Source organism: Centropristis striata, chromosome 5 (genome assembly GCF_030273125.1).
Source record: "Centropristis striata isolate RG_2023a ecotype Rhode Island chromosome 5, C.striata_1.0, whole genome shotgun sequence".
Lineage (NCBI taxonomy): Eukaryota > Metazoa > Chordata > Actinopteri > Perciformes > Serranidae > Centropristis > Centropristis striata.
In genome coordinates, this window is record NC_081521.1 from 18,604,742 (window position 1) to 18,623,575 (window position 18,834).

Below are 18,834 nucleotides of genomic sequence, written 5' to 3' on the forward strand. Positions count from 1 at the left end.
TTATTAATGTTGACATAAATCCTTTAAAAGCAGTTTGTAATGTCAGCAGTGATGTGGTGTGTGTGTGTGTGTGTGTGTATGCTGCAGCCACTAGGTGGACACAGATTAGAGACGAGGACAGACGGCCCAGCAGCCATATGTGCTCAGTAATAAGAGGATAAATCCTCTCTGGACACCAGCTCTTTGATCCGGGTGATTTTTGATGTGAAGCTCAGAGTCGTGTGTGTGTGTGTGTTGTGTCTTTGATGTGGTCCAGTCTTGATGACCTGTGCAGTATTTTAGTATTGGGGGTTTCCCCTCATTCTCCACGTTGTATTTATTGTCTGTCTGTTTGAAAGCAAAGCTTGTCGTCTCCTGTTTCAGCAGCGCTGGAAGAAAACCTCATTACTCATCATTTACTACAATAAAAGTCCTGATAGCACTCTAGTAATTTTGAATGCACAGTATCAGCATCAAAATGTTTTTAAAGTATCAAACGTAAAAGTACTCGTTATGCAGAATGGACCCACTCAGATTGTTTGATATAATCTAAATATATTATTGGATTTTAATTATTGATTCATTTTATTTTTTCTAAAGTAGAGCTAATTTTAACTACTTAATATACTGTTATGAGGTTAATGTCTAATCATTTTAAATTAATCATGTTTTTTATGTTAAATCTTGACCTGAAAAGTAACTAAAGCTGTCAGCTAAATGTGTAGTATAAAAATGTATAAAGTTACATCAAATATAAATACTCAAGGAAAGTTCAAATGCCTCAAAGTTGTACTGAAGTTCAGTACTAAAGTAAATGTACTTCCACCACTGCAAAATAAACTATTTCTCATGGACCAATTATCTTTGTCCTGCTCTTTTCATTTTGTTCTGCTGTGAAGCGTCTTTAGGTATCCAGAAAAGCACTAAATTAATCTAATGTATTATTATTATTATTGTTGTTGTTGTAATTCAGTGGTGGAAGAAGTATTCACATCCTTTACTGCAGTAAAAGTACTAATACCACACTGTGAAATTACTCCACTACCACATAATTAAAGTCCATTCAAAACTTACTGAAGTAAAAGTACAAAAGTATCAGAAAATTTACTTAAAGTATCAAAAGTAAAAGTACAATATTGCCTCCAAATGTAGTGGAGTAGAAGTATAAAGTTATATTAAATACTCACCTCTGTCTATAAATAACTGAGAAAATAAAGAATAAATAGTAATAAAATTAATAGCTAAATAAACATTATTACTGTTCAGTTTCAGGCCATTTCTGACAATTTTTTTTAAAATAACTAAAAAAAGGTTTTAACCCTCCTGTTATGTTCATTTCTCAGGAACAGCAATAATGTTCATGGGTCAATTTGACCCGGGGCATGTTTAAATATCTAAAATTTTCAGAAACTAAAAAATCCCACTAAACATTGTTTATATTTCATTAATAACTCAATTGCTAACCATTTTAATCAACATTTAGTGCAATGTTGTTCTTTGCCTCTCACAGACCATGGTTCAATGAGGATGAATCACTTGTTTTTCATAGAAAAATGCATGTTAAAACTTTTTTTATATACATTGGAAAGACCTGCATATAAAATACAATTGTTTGACATGACATTGATATTCTTAAAATTTTATTTTTACTTTTGATGAAACATACTTCTAACCATTTCTTTTATTATTTAGATTTTTAACTAAAAACAGGAGAGTTAAAGATAGCTAACAACATTTCTAAATCACACCAAGGAACATTTTCTGCATTATATATTGTGTAAAAACAGTTTTAATGGCGCAACATTTACACAGATAATGATAATAACCCAGAACAGTGAGCTCTGCTGTAAACTGGGCCAGGCTGATTCTCCCTAAATTGGCGAGCCTGTTTTGGTTAAATCTGACAATATGACAATAGCGTAAAACAACTGACATCCATGTGAGCGGCCCCGGGGCGTCTGATTTTGGCGATAGGAAGTCTGTTTGGGGGCCGAAGTCAATCCAGGTCAGATCTCTTGTCGACTCAATTAGGGTCAAATCGGAAAAAGCTCAAGTTTGAAATGAGCATGTATAGATTTTTGTGTAACGGAATAGTTTGTCTTATTATCCGCCCACGTTTGAGTCATGAACGGTGTGTTGTTGTTCCTCCTGTTGTTGCTGCTCAGACTGCTGGTGTGTCTGAGGATGATGTGGCTTCATTAACAGATGAGTCACAAGGGGAAAACCTGCACAGATAAACCTCAGACACAGTTTAAACATTCTGCTGCTGTAAAACTCATTCACAGAAATCATCAATGTGTGAGACAGTAACCGTGTTAGAGAACAGTTCATCGGTTGGTTGACTGATGAAGGAATCTGGAGCTGTTTTGGTGAAAACTTACTCTTTTTAGTCACAAAAAATGTTAAATATTTCTTGTTCCAGCTGCTCAGATTTGAAGATTTAGTTTATGTGTGATTGTAAATGGAGTATATTTAGGTTTTAAGTCACATTGGGATTTTTCTGAAGCCTTTGGTTGAACAAAACAAGTTATATTAGCTGTTTCCTGACATTTTAGAGGCCAAACAATAAATCAATAATCAGCAGATTAATCTGACGTTGTTTGTTAACCTCTGACCTCAAGTTATCTGAATGAAAATGGGTTCTACATGTACCAACGAGTCTCCTCTTCACAGACATGCTCACTTTACGCAGGCAGAAACCACACAGTTGTTCCGCTGCATTAAAATGCATTATAATCGCCTATCATGTATGAATATTTGTGTATCCTGGGGTCACTAGACAGTCTGTGAGCTGCATAAATCGGGTCTGACTGGAAGGCTGAGTCAATGTTCTTCAGCAGTTAAGAGAAACAGAACCGCTCGTCATGTAATCCAGAAATCTCCAAAATGTATAAAGCTTTTTAAACCAAATATTTGTGGTATTTTCGAGGGATTCTCAAGTAAACAAAATAGTCAAATTTGGCACCAAATCGTGTGTAAAATATGCTATCAACCGAACAACTGCAGCAACAACTTAATTGCGACATAATAGAGCATGAAAATGAACTTCATATACTGGTATAATAATGCTGTAAACCCTCACACACTTTCATGATTGTAATAAATAAATAAATTGATCAATTAACTATTTTTTACTCCAAATGTATGCCTTAAACATCTTGGCTCACAGTGCTGAGCTGCATATCAGATTAATATTCAGATCTCCTGCTCTCACGTGATGTAAAATAGGTGACTGAAAAGATTTTATGTTCACCAGAATATCTCCAGATTCCCTCATCAATCAACCAATCTATCTTGAGGGTTTCCCTCGACATTTTTTTATTTAGTTTTATTACAGATTTATGACCTGAAGCTGCATATCAGATCAGTCTTCAGGTTCCAGCTTTCAGATGATCTTCACCACTTCTATGTGGCGTTTGTTGTTGACCTGCTATCTCCCCCTAAATATCCACCGCACACAACCCCCACAGCACTAAAAAAAGAAGGGAAATGTGGTTAAATGACCTGAAACCACTCGCTATATATCTGTAATAATGTAATATACAGTCATCGAAAAAATGATTAGACCACCCTTGGTGCAACTAAAGGTACAATTGTTTGGACAAATATAATGATAACAACAAAAATATCTGATAAGAGTTTAATTTAAGAGCTGATATCTAGACAATTAACATGGTTTTCTTGATAATTATTTTGGTTATTATCAAGAAAACCATGGAAAATGTCTATCAGCTCTTTATTTTGAGCTATTTTTGTTGTTATCATTATATTTGTCCAAACAAATGTACCTTTAGTTGTACCAGGCATTAAAATGAACAAGAAATTGAAGAAGAACAATGGTCTAATCATTTTTTCCATGACTGTATATTGGCGTAGCTCTGCTTGTTAATCAGTTGCATTTTTTGAGAAATTTTCGTCCGTTTTTCACCATTTTGCAGCCTTTTCTCCCCCCAAACGATTAATCGATAACATTATCTGCAGCCCAGTGTCTCCTGTGACTTTTGCCTCCCTCGGCGCGGTCTGGCAGGACTGGCTCCAGCCCTGTGATTGAGAAAGACAATCCTCTTAGCACAGAGCCTGTTTTCTTTCTAGGCCACTGAATGGCTGTGTGCAGAAGTCCTGTCAGTTGAGCCCGGCTGTCGGATATCCTCTCTCTGTTAAGTTCCTTTGTGGTGGTGAGGGTCTCCTCTCAAACACAACCCCCCTCCCCTCCTCCTCACCTCTTTATGGCCCTGATCCGGCAGCTGCAGGGTTAATGTTTAGCAGCAGCAGCAGCAGAGAGGCAGGAGTTGTAGGAGGAGGAGGGGAGAAGGAGAGCGGCAGGGAGGTGGGGGCTGGTCCACAGCTGTTGTAGTAGGCAGGGTCTATTGGGGTAGGAAGCCTGCCTCACTCGCCCTGGAACAATGGGAGACATGGCAGCCTCTGCAGACACACACACAATGCACATGCCCAAGGACGGGCCTGCTCTGTAGCCGAGAGCGTTACAGAGGAAACCGGCTTCCTCGCAGACACTCGCAGCACTGACGGCTCCTGGAACGGCGAGGAAAATAATCTCCTCAGCAGCCGGGGAACAGAAATGTAAGGTTGTGGCCTTTCTGTCGCTTTTTTCTTCTTCTTCTGGTGCCTTTCATCTCACTCTGAGATCTGTGGATGTGCTGACTGGATGACTGAGAAGGCAGCAGCAGCAGCAGCAGCAGCAGGAGGAAGGAAGGAAGGTGAGCTCATGCACCTAAAAAATGTTGTTTTACTTTAGTAACCAGGCGGAGGGTTGTGAATGAATAAAAGCTGGTCGGGTACTTACAGCTGACACTGTGATTTCTGGGCTTCTTGCTTGTTGTGGCGGCGTCAGATTTGTGTGTGTGACAGAGAGGGAGTGTGTGTTTTCATCATAGTGTTGACTTGACATAGGGCTGGGCGATACATCGATATAAAAAATATATCGATATATTCTTAAATGTGATATGGAATTAGACCGTATCACATATATCGATATAGTTCAGATTTGCACTGTGATCCTTGTTCCAGGCAAGCTGCTTTATATATAAATGCTGCCCTTACTAGGGTTCGCCATGTTTAGTTATTTTGTAATGTTCGTTATTCTTTTCTCATATAAATATATTTATTTCAGAAAAAGATTGGCCTATTTTATTTCATAGGCTATTTTTGTTTAAGATATTCTTTATTTAAATGTGCACTTTATGGAGCTTTGATTTAAAAAAAACAAAAAACAGTTTCAATTAAACTACATGTGACATGTCATATTTGACTTTGACAATATTTGCTCTCACTTTGCGATAAAAATATCGGGATATATATCATGTATCGACAGCCTAAATATATCGGGATATGACTTTTGGTCCATATCGCCCAGCCCTATGTGTTTTCATGTTGTTCATGTTCTTCATAGTGTTGACATGAGTGGACCTGAGGTGACTCTTTCTCTGCTGTGTGTGTTTAGGTTAGCATTAATGTCATGGCTAAGCAGCTCTGTTTGTCTGATGTCTGCTTGTTTTGGTCGCAGCTAACAATGTGTCATAAATCTGCCAACCGTGTTCGCTGGCGGTGGGAAAGTGCTTCACCCTAAAACAGAAACGGGATCAGTAGAGGCAGGCTGTGGTGTGTGTGTGGGGCACCTGGCACACATTTTGAAGAAGGATCCCTGCGATCAGTTTGATTGCTCTCTCTCAGAAATCCATGGCGCACATCCAACCTTTCAGGCCCCTTTTTTTGGGAAGGGAGCTCCCTCTCCTCTCTCTCCTCTCCTCTCGTTCCCCTCCTCCACCACCCCCTCCCCCACCTCCTCCTCCTCTCCACCGCCTCCGCTCCTCATCCCAAATATTGCTTCTTGTGTACGATTCGTCTCGGCTCTTGTAGCCAACATCAGACAGGAAGCAGCACCGAGGGAGCTCCCCCAGCCTCATTCTGTCTCCCCCTCCCTCCTCCTCTTTGATATTTATCTGCATCTGTATTAATGATGCAGACAATCGCGTGGTAATGGTGCGTCTGCAGAAAAAAGGAACCACCCCAGACTTTGGCCTACATTTTTTAGTCTTGTTTAATTCCGCCATGTGAGGATTTAGGTTTTTGTCACATTGTTTACATCTCTCCCGCCTACACACTTTGCCTACACAGCAACAACTTCAATCTGAGCCTTTCCCCGGATTGGCAGATGGAAAGGGTGCTGCCTGACATATCCTGAGACGGCCTCGACGCTGCCAAATCCCCAAGAGTGCGACTGACATGATTTAAGAAGCTTTTGCGCATTTCTTCTTATTCTCTCTGCTTCGTCTGAGTCGCCTTTGAAATTGTTTTTTCTGCTGCCCTCATTCCATGAATCTCATCTGCTACATCCTTTCTCCTGCAGCATCTCGCCACAACCCTCTTTGAAAAATGTTCACTCAATATTTCATCATTTTCGCAGCGTCCAGCCATCAGAAATCAAACTCTGGCCCTCGCTGAGTAAATACTGGAGCTGTGCTCTTTGTGCAGATCACAGATCTCGCTCTGCTCCCTGTTTTTTCTCTCGGGACCAGGTGAACCGAGGAGGACACACCAGATGATCTGCCCTCGCTCTATTAAAACCCAGATTGAGAGGGCAGATGCTCAACACCTCTAATCCCATTTCAGTTCGACAAGATCTAACGGGATCAGGCTGCGTAACCCTTTTGGAAATGAAGAGTTAACTCTGCAGCTCGACGTCCAAACATATCTGAAGTGATCAGGCGAAACGCTGTCTGAGGAGACGGAGCGGCACATTTAACCTCCGAATGAAACAAGGCAACATACAATCATGGAAAAAATGATTAGATCACCTTTTTTCTTAAATTTCTTGTAAATTGTAATGCCTGGTACAACTAAAGGTACATTTGTTTGGACAGATATAATAACAACAAAATTTAAGAGCTGATATCTAGACATTTTCCATGGTTTTCTTGTTTATGATTTTGGTTATTATCAAGAAAACCATGGGAAATGTTTAGATATCAGTTCTTAAATTAAACTTTCTGGAGCTATTTTTGTTGTTATCATTATATTTGTCCAAACAAATGTACCAGGCATTAAAATGAACAAGAAATTGAAGAAAACAAGGGTCTAATAATTTTTAGCCTGACTGTAATTAACAGGAGAATCTGTTAAAGGGGAATCCCGCATCGGACTGAAAACTAAAAATCATTGTGTGGCACTCGGCGTGTAAAGTCCTGCGTTATCAGAAAGACATAAAAGGGGGAGTTCTTAAAACGCTGCTGAATTATTCATCCAGCTTTCTTTCATTACACTTTACAATGACTCAGAGATGAAAGGGAAGACGAGAGGAGAGATGGAGGAGTGGGGGCTCGTAGTCTTGGCACGGCTGGTATCTCCCGGGGCGACGCAGCGCCTTCCTCTGCACCCGGTTTCCTGCTCGCTGTGGAGGAAAAGCTGCAGCTCATGACGGAGGTGACATCGGTCTGAAACCCATCCGGCGACCCTCCAAAACTCCAGAACGCCATCAAACTTCTCTTGAACATTCTCGTGCTTCCTGTCTCATGATGAAGTCACAAACAGGATTAACAGAGATGTCAGGAGGGTTTTATTTCCCTCCTTTCATGTTGAAAGAAGAATTAAGAATTTGAATTATTTTTATTCCTTTATCAGAAGTCGAAACCACAGGACTCTCTGCAGGTTTAAATGAGATAGTCACCAACTGTAAAAACAGAAATTATTGTCAAATTTTACAACACTCCTAGAATTAATCGCCTGTGACGAATGCTTCTGTCAGGAAAAAATGCCTACATTTAAGCTGAAAAAAGTGATATTTCATTTCTTTATTCTACACGTCTCATTTAAAACCTTGCTTAAAATAAAGCGTTTGCACTAACCAGATCCTGTTAAAAACATTAAATTCTGTTAAATTCTGTTAATTAAATTCTTAAATTCTGCTCCTCAGAGACACTGTGAAGACATGATTGATTCTGCTGAGACCAACGGTCACGTGACAAATATTCACTGAAAATCTGTTTACACAGAGCAGAGAGGACAGGACAGGAGAGGCTGTTTACACAGAGCAGAGAGGAGAGGACAGGAGAGGCTGGAAACATAACAATACTTCAATATATATAGCATGTGGAGACACAATTTTTTTTACCTCAATATTTATAACACTTGTGGGCACTTGGAAAAGTGTTTATATAAATTCCATTTTATTCAAATTTTTTAAAAGTAATTACTTGAGGAAATGTAATTGCAGACTATTAAACTAATCGGTTAATAATTTTTGTAACAAACTTTGTAATATATGTTAGTCAACTGATTTGTTTGAATTTCGGACATTTATCTTGGACTTCGGTGGCATGTTTCACTATTTTCTGGCAGTTTATAGACCAAACAATTAAGAAATTAGTTGAAAGAATAATCCTCAATTCAGTAAATAATGAAATTATGAATTACTTGCGGCCTATTGATGAGATGTTCATCATAACAATCACATTGTTATGATGAATATCTCAACAGTCACGATAGTTTTTGTTTTGTCTGAACATATGCCTTGAGCTTTTGTCCTTTCTGATAAATGGAAACAAATCTCTATAAATAAAAGAAATGTACGAGAGAATAAAAGAACAGTCGATGTAATAGATAATAAGAAGACAAACAGATCCTGTTAAAAACATTAAATTCTGCTCCTCAGAGACACTGTGAAGACATGATTGATTCTGCTGAGACCAACGGTCACGTGACAAATATTCAGTGACGTTTCTAGATTTAGATGTAAAAAGTTATTCTGCACAAAGACATGTTTGAGTTGTCCCCACTTCTCGCCATGATTGTGCTGATTCCTCAGAGCTGCAGGACTTATTTAAAATTTAATATATTGCAGTGAAAATCGAGGCCACAGTGAGTGAAATGAGCCTTGGAACAGTTTCAGTTCAGCAGGTTAAAGAGTGTCCTTGTTTCCTCTGTCAGCTCGCTGGTCGTGTTGTTGGGAGACAGAGGAGCCTGACGGGAGACGACTCCTCCACCAGGATCATAATCAGAGCTGAAACAGGTGAGAGTCACACACATCAGATCAACTCATGATTGGTCTGATTTACTGTTCACACTTAATGTTTCTGGAGAGTTCAATCATCGCTGTTGTAGGGCTGCAACTTTCCTTGTTCTTGTTTAATCTGTCATTTGTATTCTTGATCAAACAATTATATGTTTAGTCTTCTAAATGCTTGTTTCGTCCCAACAAACTGTCCCAAACCCCAAACATGATCAAAATAGAATTCCAGATTGGTTTTCTGTTGAGTTATTATTTTGTAATATTGCCAGAGAAAAGTGAAAATGCCCATTAAAGTTCCTTGTGGCTACATTTAAAGAACAATCAGTCCAAAACTCAAATAAACTTATAGTTTACATTGATATAAAGCAGAGAAAAGCAGCAAATCTTCACATTTCAGAAGCCGGAACTGTTATTTTTGCTTTAGAGTGCATTAAAATATCTATTATGTAAATACTTGAGATTCATTTTCAGTTGTGTTTTAAAAATGCCCGTCAAAGTTTCCTGCAGCCCAGTTTTTATGTCTTGATTTAAAGAACAAATGGTATAAAACACAAATAAACTCATTTATATTATTATAAAGCAGAGAAAAGCAGCAAATCTTCACATTTCAGAAGCTAGAACCAAAGAGTGTTTTGATATTTTTTGCTTTAGAAATACAGTAAAAGATTAATCTATTATAAAAAATATAGTTGAAATTGATCTTCTGATAGTCGGCAAACTTTTTTTATTTATAGAGATTTGATGCCATTCATTAGAAAAGACAGTAACATGAGCTCAAGGTTCATATGTATAGCATGTGGAAACCCAATTTTTTATGACTTATGCCATTATAACTGTCTGAAATACCTTAACTTTCTGCTCAATTTTTGGGAAAATCAGCAAATTGTCAAAAGTGAGAAGCCCGAAATGACGTTAACTGATTATCAAAGTGGTTAAACTGTAATAAGTCCACTTAGCGTTTAATTTATTATTTATTAAGATTATAAGTTAAAAATCAGCTTCCTGAGTTGACTTTGTGCTGCCTTTGACCTCCAGCCTTCTGTTTACTTCTATTTGTCTTCTTTTCGATTACAGCGTCCTTTCTGTTATTCTCTGGTACATTTCTTTTATTTATTGAGATTTGTCTCCATGTATTAGAAAAGACAGTAACATAATCTCAAGGTTCAAAAATGCAGGCTGTTTAAACAGAGCTGAGAGGAGAGGACGAGAGGTTAGACTTCGATTTTCTAAAAAATGTAAAAAGTTCAATATGTATAGCACGTGGGAGACACAGGTATGTTAGACAGTCATAACGGCATAAATCATAAAAAAAAACTAAGAAAGATTAATCAAAGTGGTTAAACTGTAATTAATCAGCAAAATTAGTTTACAGATTTATTAAGTTGAAAATCAATTTCCTGAACTGAAGAATAGACTTGTTTTCTCTGCCTGTTTGTTAGTAAAGTGAAAATATCGGTGATAAACTGTAAAGTGAACCAGACCTCTGCAGCAGTGGCTGCTGGGAACTTTGTTTAAAGGCCACAGTGGATATTTATTTACAGTAGACGACACGTTGGTTTTCCTCGGGCGTCCGGTGTCCGTGTGTTTGTTTTGTGGGGATCGTCCCCGCGGCGTGCAGGTATCGTCTGAGAACAAAAGCAGCACATGCACATGATCCTCTCTGTTGTTCTCTGATCGGAGCTTTAAGCTGCCTCGCTGCTCTTTGTTTACTCTTGGCATGTCGTGTTTAGTGGCTGTGTGTTTTTTTCAGAAGCTGGAGTTTCAAGAACAAAACAAAAAGCTTTGTGCTGGCTTTGACCTCCAGCCTTTCTCTGTTTACCTGTATTTATCTTCTTATTATTTATTACAGCATCCTTTCTGCACCATTTCTTTTATCTATTAAGATTTGTTTCCATTTATCAGAAAAGACAAAAGATCAAGGTTCAAATATGTTCAGACAAAACAAAAACTTTTATGACTTAGCAAACGTGATTGTTCTCATGAGTAGGGCTGCAACTAATTCATATTTTCATTATTTAATGAATTGATGATCCTTTCAAATCATTTCTTAATTGTTTGGTCTATAAACTGCCAGAAAATAGTGAAAAATGCTCCAATGATGATTCCAAAATTTTCAAAAATTCCAAGATGTTTACTAAAATATATTACAAAGAAAATAAAGAAAGCTGTCAAATTTTTGCTTTAAAAAAATTATTAAATGATTAGTTTAGTAGTTAGCAATTACATTTTCTCAACTAATTACTTAAAAAAAAAAATTGAATAAAATGGTAATCATGTATAAACACTTTTCCAAGTGCCCATAAGTGTCACAAATATTGAAATAAATAATTGTGTCTCCACATATTGAAGTATTTACATATTTCCCGCCTTTCCTGTCCTCTCCTCTCTGCTCTGTGTAAACAGATTTTCAGTGAATATTTGTCACATGACCGCTGGTCTCAGCAGAATCAATCATGTCTTCACAGTGTCTCTGAGGAGCAGAATTTAATGTTTTTAACAGGATCTGGTTAGTGCAAACGCTTTTTTTTAAAATGGCACTTATAGAATAAAGAGATTTTGACACAAATATTAACATTTTAAGCTTCTTTTTGGTCATTTTTTTCAGTCGGAAAGCTCAAACTCTGACGATAATTCCAGTTTTATGGTTTCTTTCTCTAATGAACGGTGCATTTTAATATATCAAATATAAAACAATTTGGTGACCATGACAGGCCTCCTTTCATACTTGTAGCAGCATTTTCACTGTAGGGCTTCTACTCAGTATAGTATCAGTACTGGGATGCTTCCTGCAGCAGCATGAAGTCTCTCTGCATTCCCCTGGTGGCGTCTCAGTGACAGCAGCAGCGGCTGAGAGTCTGCCAGCAGAGCTCTGTGTGAGGAGCTCCCTGGCACTGCAGCCCTACTGGGACACATTGACCCTGTCCTCTGCCCCGTCAATGAGCCTCTGTGTGCTCAGTCACAGCCTCCAAATCCACAATCATCAAGACAATACAGCAGTTTAAGGAGCAGCTAGCACTCTCTCACTCTCTCTCTCTCTCTGCTCTCAAATGCAGACATTAATTCTCTGAACCCCACCCTACTGCCATATGTTTTCTTTGAAAAAATCACCAAGAAACAGGATTTGGATTTTTATGACAGTCCTTGAACAGATCATAGGTTACAAAAGTTTCTGTTTAAAAAAAAAAGTGACAAAATTTAAATCTGTTTACACAGAGCAGAGAGGAGAGGACAAGAGAGGCTGGAAACATCACAATACTGAGAATATGTACAATATGTGGAGACATTGGTTTTGGTGATATTACGTTTTTTGGGGAATATTTTGTGTTTTTTGGTTTCTTTTGATATTCTGCATATAGGAGAGGACAGGAGAGGCTGGAAACACAACAATACTTCAATATGTGGCGACAATTATTTTTTCAATATTCATGACACTTGTGGGCACTTGAAAACGTGTTTATATATAAATCAAATTTTATAAAAAAAAAAAAAAAGTTTAATTTTTTACTGATTTCTGTCATTCTAACTGTGTTATTCTACACATGTTTTAGTTGTTCCCACTTCTAGCCATGATTGTGCTGATTCCATAGAGCTGCAGGACTTATAGATTTATAGAGATTTTATACATTGCAGTGAGACACAGAGAGTAAAATGTAAAATATAAACAGCTTGTTGAGGTTCAGAGGGTTACAGTATTTTGTCCCTAAATGTTTCAGTGTTTCATAAACTAAGTTGTATATAAAAATCAATTCCTGCCTCACAGGAAGCCGGTCAGAGATCTGAGCTGCAGCGATCGTGTGATTAATAATGACTGAACTGCTTCGTGTTCTCTCGTCGGCTGATCGGCTCTTTGATCAGATATCAGGAGCTTCAGACGCAGCAGTTAGAAGCCTGTCCTGTTGGATTCTGGGTAAAATGGGACACGACTGGTTTTAAGAGTCGCTCGCTCGCTTCTTTCTGTTCTGGTGGCATTTTCAGTGACGTTAACGCAGCACATGAAAGAGAAACCACAGCAGCAGAACCACGTTTTCATGTTTATATTTAGCTGCACTTTTGTTTGTGTTTTGCTGCACGCTGTAATTTCCATGTGAATGTTCTCACACACGCGTAGAGAGAGAGAGGGTGTGTGTGTGTGTGTGTGTGTGTGTGTGTGTGTGTGTGTGTGTGTATGTGTATGTGTATGTGTATGTGTGTGTATCTCTGCTGCCTCAAGCTTTAATGTGCATTAGTGAAGAGAGAAGCTGTTATTTATAACCGCTCGGTATCCAAGGTCAAACGGACGGCTAATATCTGCTTCCGTTCTTAGATGGGCCGCATTGATCCGCCCTCCATTACACTCTCTGAGATTCGGCTGCGTTCAGTCAATTGCGGCTCGATAACGCTCCACACTTTGGATGCTGCTGCTCAGGTTTGTCAGTCAGGCTTCAGCGTCCGCAGCGACGCTCAATAATCTTCCTGTAAACGCTTTACAAACAGCTCCGGTTACACGAGGCGCGGCAGCTCTCTGCTGAGGAAACTATTGAACATTTCCCAGTCGTGAGTTGTTTTTTCTCTGTGTGGGTTTGATTCCAGAGCCAATACGATCCTCAAACAGTGTCGGATTATCACGGTACGATAACCGGCAAGTGTCACGGTTAATATACTATATACGGTGTTATTACCCCCCTCTTATAGAGAGTTGGAGGTTGTGGTCAGTGGATTTTTAGGGGGAGATAGCGGGTCAACAATAAAGGTCACATAGACGTGGTGACACCATCTGAAAGCTTGAACCTGAAGATTAATCTGAGATGAAGCTTCTGGTCATAAATCTGTAATGAAACGAAATAAATAAATGAAATGGCGCTCTAAATGTTCACGAGGGAAACACTGGAGATTGGTTGATTGACGTGGGAATCTGGAGATATTCTGGTGAATATTAAACCTTTTCAGTTACTTATTTAAAGGAAAAATGTTAAATATTTCTTGTTCCAGCCTCCCAGATGTGAAGATTTAAAGCTTTTCTTTGTTATAACTGAATATGTAACAAAAACAAACAATCCAAACAGCTCACATTGGACTTTTTTGAGACATTTTGTAGTGGATTTTTAGGGGGAAATAGTAGGTCAATAATAAATGCCACATAAAAGAGGTGAACATCATCTGAAAGCTGGAACCTGAAGATTAATCTGAGTTGTTCCGGTCATAAATATCTATATTATAATAATAATAATAATAAATAATAATAATAATAATAAAAATGATTGTCCCATAAATTGCTGCAGCAATTTTGGGGTTGATACCATTTGTTACACACATTTGCTGCTGAATTAGGCATTTTTTTAGTTGTTCTGGTCCGAAATCTAAAACAAAAATGCCCCTTTTAATCAATTAATTAATTAATTAAACTAAACTAATATTAGTCTCGTTGTTGCAGCAATTCTTGGTTTGATACCATTTCTTACACAGATTTGGTACTAAATTCTAACATTTTTAACACTTCACAAATTGATAAAAATTGTCAACAATTCCTCCAAAATACCAAGTTGTTTTAGTCATAAATCTCATATAAAATAAGGGTTTAGGACATTGTTACACACATTTGCTGCTGATTTGGGCAATTTTATTATTCTAAAATGGTTTAAAATGGTTAAAATCCCTCCAGAATATTACATCAATACACCAAGACCTTTGGAACAACATAGAAAAATCCATGCTGTGATTTGGTTTCAAAAACTGGAGATTTCTGGATTTTTATTGATTGGAAGACGAGCTCTTGTGTTGTGTTTACTGCTAAGAAAGCCCCTTATTGTGAACATAGTGTTTGAAGCCATCCATCCTCTGAATGCTCTAGGTCTCTAGTTTGTGGTTGTAAAGTTTCATGAGGCTGTGATTATCCTAGAGGTCACAGCAGCTCATTTTATACACTGAGCTCAAGTTTCACTCACTAACATCATCACACATGAAGAACATTGGGCTCATTGAATCCACAAGAGTCTCAGCTTTCCAGTCAGACCCCATTTATGCAGCTCACACACTGTTTAAGAAAAGCTTTAAATCTTCACATCTGAGAATTTGGAACAAGGAATATTTAAATTCTCCTTTTAAATAAGTGACTGAAAAGATTTTATGTTCCCAAGAATAACTCCAGATTCCCTCATCAATCATCTCTAGTGTTTCCCTCGCTAACATTTAGAGCCTCATTTCATTTATTTATTTGTTTTTATTACAGCTTTATGACCAGAAGCTGCATCTCAGATTAATCTTCAGGTTCCAGCTTTCAGATGAAAGCTGGAATAAACATCCACAGCACACAACCCCCAACTCTCTATAAACGGGGGCAGATAAGGGGTTAACACTCAGCCCTGTGAATATGTAAATGTGTCTGTGTACCTTTACGCTGTGTGTGTGTGTGTGTGTGTGTTTGTGTGTCACCTGTAAACTGTGCCAGTTCCTGATTGGCCTCCAGCCACAGAATCAGGCTTGTCTCATCTGCTCTAATGACTCCTTAAGAAGTGGAGGCACTCCTACTTCCCCCCCCTGACACACACACACACACACACCTACCTACCTACCTACCTGGAGCCGGGCCTACGGGGCTGGTCCTGGGCCATATGTCCTGCAGCGTAGCGTGCTCAGACAGACTCGGGCAGCCGGTGCAGCTCAGCGTGGAACCTGCAGGTCGAGCTGCACACAAATATGAACTGTTGCAGGAAACGATGCAGGATTAATGTTTGTTCAATAATCCTCAATATACAGCAGGTGCAATAACAAGATCTGCAGTGTGTGGTAGGGCTGGGCAATATGGACCAAAAGTCATATCCCGATATGTTTAGGCTGAATATCGGTATACGATTTATATCCCAATTTTTTATTGCAAAGTGAGAGCAAATGTTCAGTCAAAGTTAAAGTCAAACATGACATGTCTACATAGTTTAGAGCGAAAGTTGAAAGGCGAAAGGTCTCTCGGCGGCTCCGCTGTCCCCCGGTTCGTAGCGAGATCACCGGCGTTACGGTAGCGGGGCTAAAAGCGGTAGCGTTACTGCTACTAGCCCCGCTACCGTAATGCCGGTGATCTCGCTACGAGCCGGGGGACAGCGGAGCCGCCGAGAGGCCCGCAGCAGCTTGTTTATTAGCCATAAAAACAGTGGATGTGTGTGGCTGAATGACATGAGGGGGAATAAAAGGTGAAAATAAATAATCTTGCAGAAAGCGAGAACTGGAGAAGCAAAGCAGCAAGCAACACTCTCTCACAGACACACACACACAACAAACATCAATTTCTGTAGCTCTACTACATCATCTGGTATAACTGATACGATTGGCTAAGAGCTACCAACAGACGCTTTTGATAGACATTCTAAGCGTCCAATAAACGGCTCCGGAGGATCGTAAACCACACCTCCTCTACGGAGAAATGAACGGCTGGTTCCCAGACCAAATCTCATTTGAGATTAGTCTGGTGTTAGCCGGGCTAACATTTATATATAAAGAAAGGAGGAGGAAAAAAAAAAAAAGAACTATATCGATATGTGATAGTCTAATTCCCTATCACATTTAAAAATATATCGATATATTTTTTATATCGATAAATCGCCCAGCCCTAATGTGTGGCATTTATTATAAGTTTGAGTATTTGAAATTAACAGAAAAGATATCACAAATACTCCAAGATATCTGTAACTATATTTTTATATCCGTGACTTTTCCTGCTGCAGCAATGCAGATGTAAACTCCAAACAGTGAAAACGTGTTGAATTGAAACATTGTGTCTGTCAGATAAACAGAATATAAAGTGAATGAGGCTGTGATGATGTCATTAACGTCACTGTTGGAGATGAGAGCAGCAGCTGATGTGAAGCAGAGCTCGGCTCAGTTATCTGCTGTTTGTTTTGTTTGGCTCTGAGAAACCAGACGAGACGCTTCAGACCCAGTCAGGTGGAACCAAACTGACAGAGAATTAATCAGGACAACTTTGATTCATCATGAAGCTCTAAACTCCAAGAGAAACTGCTTGAAATGTTGTTTTTATAGCATGAAAAGTCTCCATATTTACAGGTGATACACTGAAACTTTCTGTTGAACGCTGTCAACAAACTGATTTAACAACGAGCTGTTTGAGGGCTTTTTTTGCTCTTCTTACATTTTAGTCACTTTGTCCTTGTAATTCACTGCAATGTATAAAATCTATATAAATCTATAAGTCCTGCAGATCTATGGAATCAGCACAATCATGCCTGGAAGTGGAAACAACTCAAACATTTTCTTTGTGCAGAATAACAGTTAGAATGTTAGAAAAAAATGAAAAACATCCAAAAGTCAAAATTAATAATCAATAAATTATGTCTTCACATCTGTCCTCTCTTCTCTACTCTGTGTAAACAGCCTCTCCTGTCCTCTCCTCTCTGCTCTGTGTAAACAGCCTCTCCTGTCCTCTCCTCTCCTCTCTGCTCTGTGTAAACAGATTTTCAGTGAATATTTGTCACGTGACCGTTGGTCTCAGCAGAATCAATCATGTCTTCACAGTGTCTCTGAGGAGCAGAATTAAAGTTTTTATCAGGAGCTGGTTAGTTCAAACGCTTTATATTAAATGACACATGTAGAATAAAGAGATTCTGACACAAATATAAAAATTTTAAGCTTAGTTTTGGTCACTTTTTCTCACAGAAATATTTGTAACCTGTGATCTGTTCACGGACAGACTCCGTTTTTACAGTTTCTTTCTATGATAAATGGTGCATTTTTGGCGATCTTGTAAAGAAAACATGCTGTACGTTTCAATCCCAGGGTTCATGGAAATGTTGAGGATACTATGTAATTTATCACAGTTCTAAAGTGCTGGAAAAGCTTGAAAATGCACCTTGAATATGCTGGAAGTGCTTGAATTTGTCTTGAGAAAAGGTGAAGAACCCCGGTTAGAAAGAACATTAAACAGAAGCAATAAAACAGAATAAAATAAAAGCTGCTGTGATTTTGTGGCTGCCGTCCTTCTGGTCTCCTTCAGGAGCTGCGGCTGTTTTATGGCTCTGCATTATTCCCGGAAGAGAACATTATTTATCTGCTGTGGTGGTAATGTTGCGGTGTCACCTCGTGTGTTTCAGATGAGAACAATGTCTGACGAGACAGAACAAAGAATGTGTGACGAAGACTTCGGGTCGGACGAGGAGGGCGAGGAGGCCGATGTGGAGTCATTCCTGGAGGACAACAGCAGCGAGCTCATGGACCGGCTGAGGGAGCTGGAGGTGAGAAAACACACCGTTAAACTTACATTAAATTACTAATGACAGATAGTTTATTAAGTGTGATGTCTGTGATAAAACTCTGCCATGACGTCTCTTTCTGCTCCTCTTGTCCTTTATGTCTGTCAAATATATCATTATTATTTCAGTTAACTGTATCAACTATAAGATGATTTATTTTCACTTCTCCACATTATCGTGCTAAATGAAATGTATATTCATTTTTAGAAATTTACAGATTTTCAACGTCCATTTTATGGTTAATATTAGTATTAAAAGTAACTTACTGTTTTTTATGGCATTGGCACTTAATGTAGAATAAGCTAAAGAAAAAATCTATAAAATAATATATGAAATTTCTGGAAAATAACTTTTTTATTACAATGTACATAATCACTCATGTAATCTGAAAAACTTTTAATATTTGAAATGAAACAATCCCTTCATCATATTTGATTGAAAAGTTATTTTAGTTTATATTTAGATATCTCATCCGTTGATTCTCATTCATTAAATAATCAAAACAAACAAAGTCAATTTGAAAATCTGGTAAAATAAACAGAATGCTTGTTCATTGAACTGAAGAAATACTGTAAACTTATTTTTCACAGTTGCATTTTT

General features: G+C 38.3%; 1 protein-coding gene across 1 annotated transcript in view; it reads left to right on the forward strand.

The window, feature by feature from the left end:
• The window catches only part of nckap5l (NCK-associated protein 5-like), a 52,680-nt gene that overhangs the window by 18,804 nt on the left and 15,042 nt on the right, over window positions 1-18,834 (forward strand). Inside the window, exons 2-3 of the mRNA XM_059332698.1 lie at window positions 8,920-9,001; window positions 18,076-18,216. Coding sequence (XP_059188681.1) covers window positions 18,076-18,216 — 141 coding nt within the window. The 5' untranslated portion in view covers window positions 8,920-9,001. The remainder of the gene's footprint in view (window positions 1-8,919; window positions 9,002-18,075; window positions 18,217-18,834) is intronic.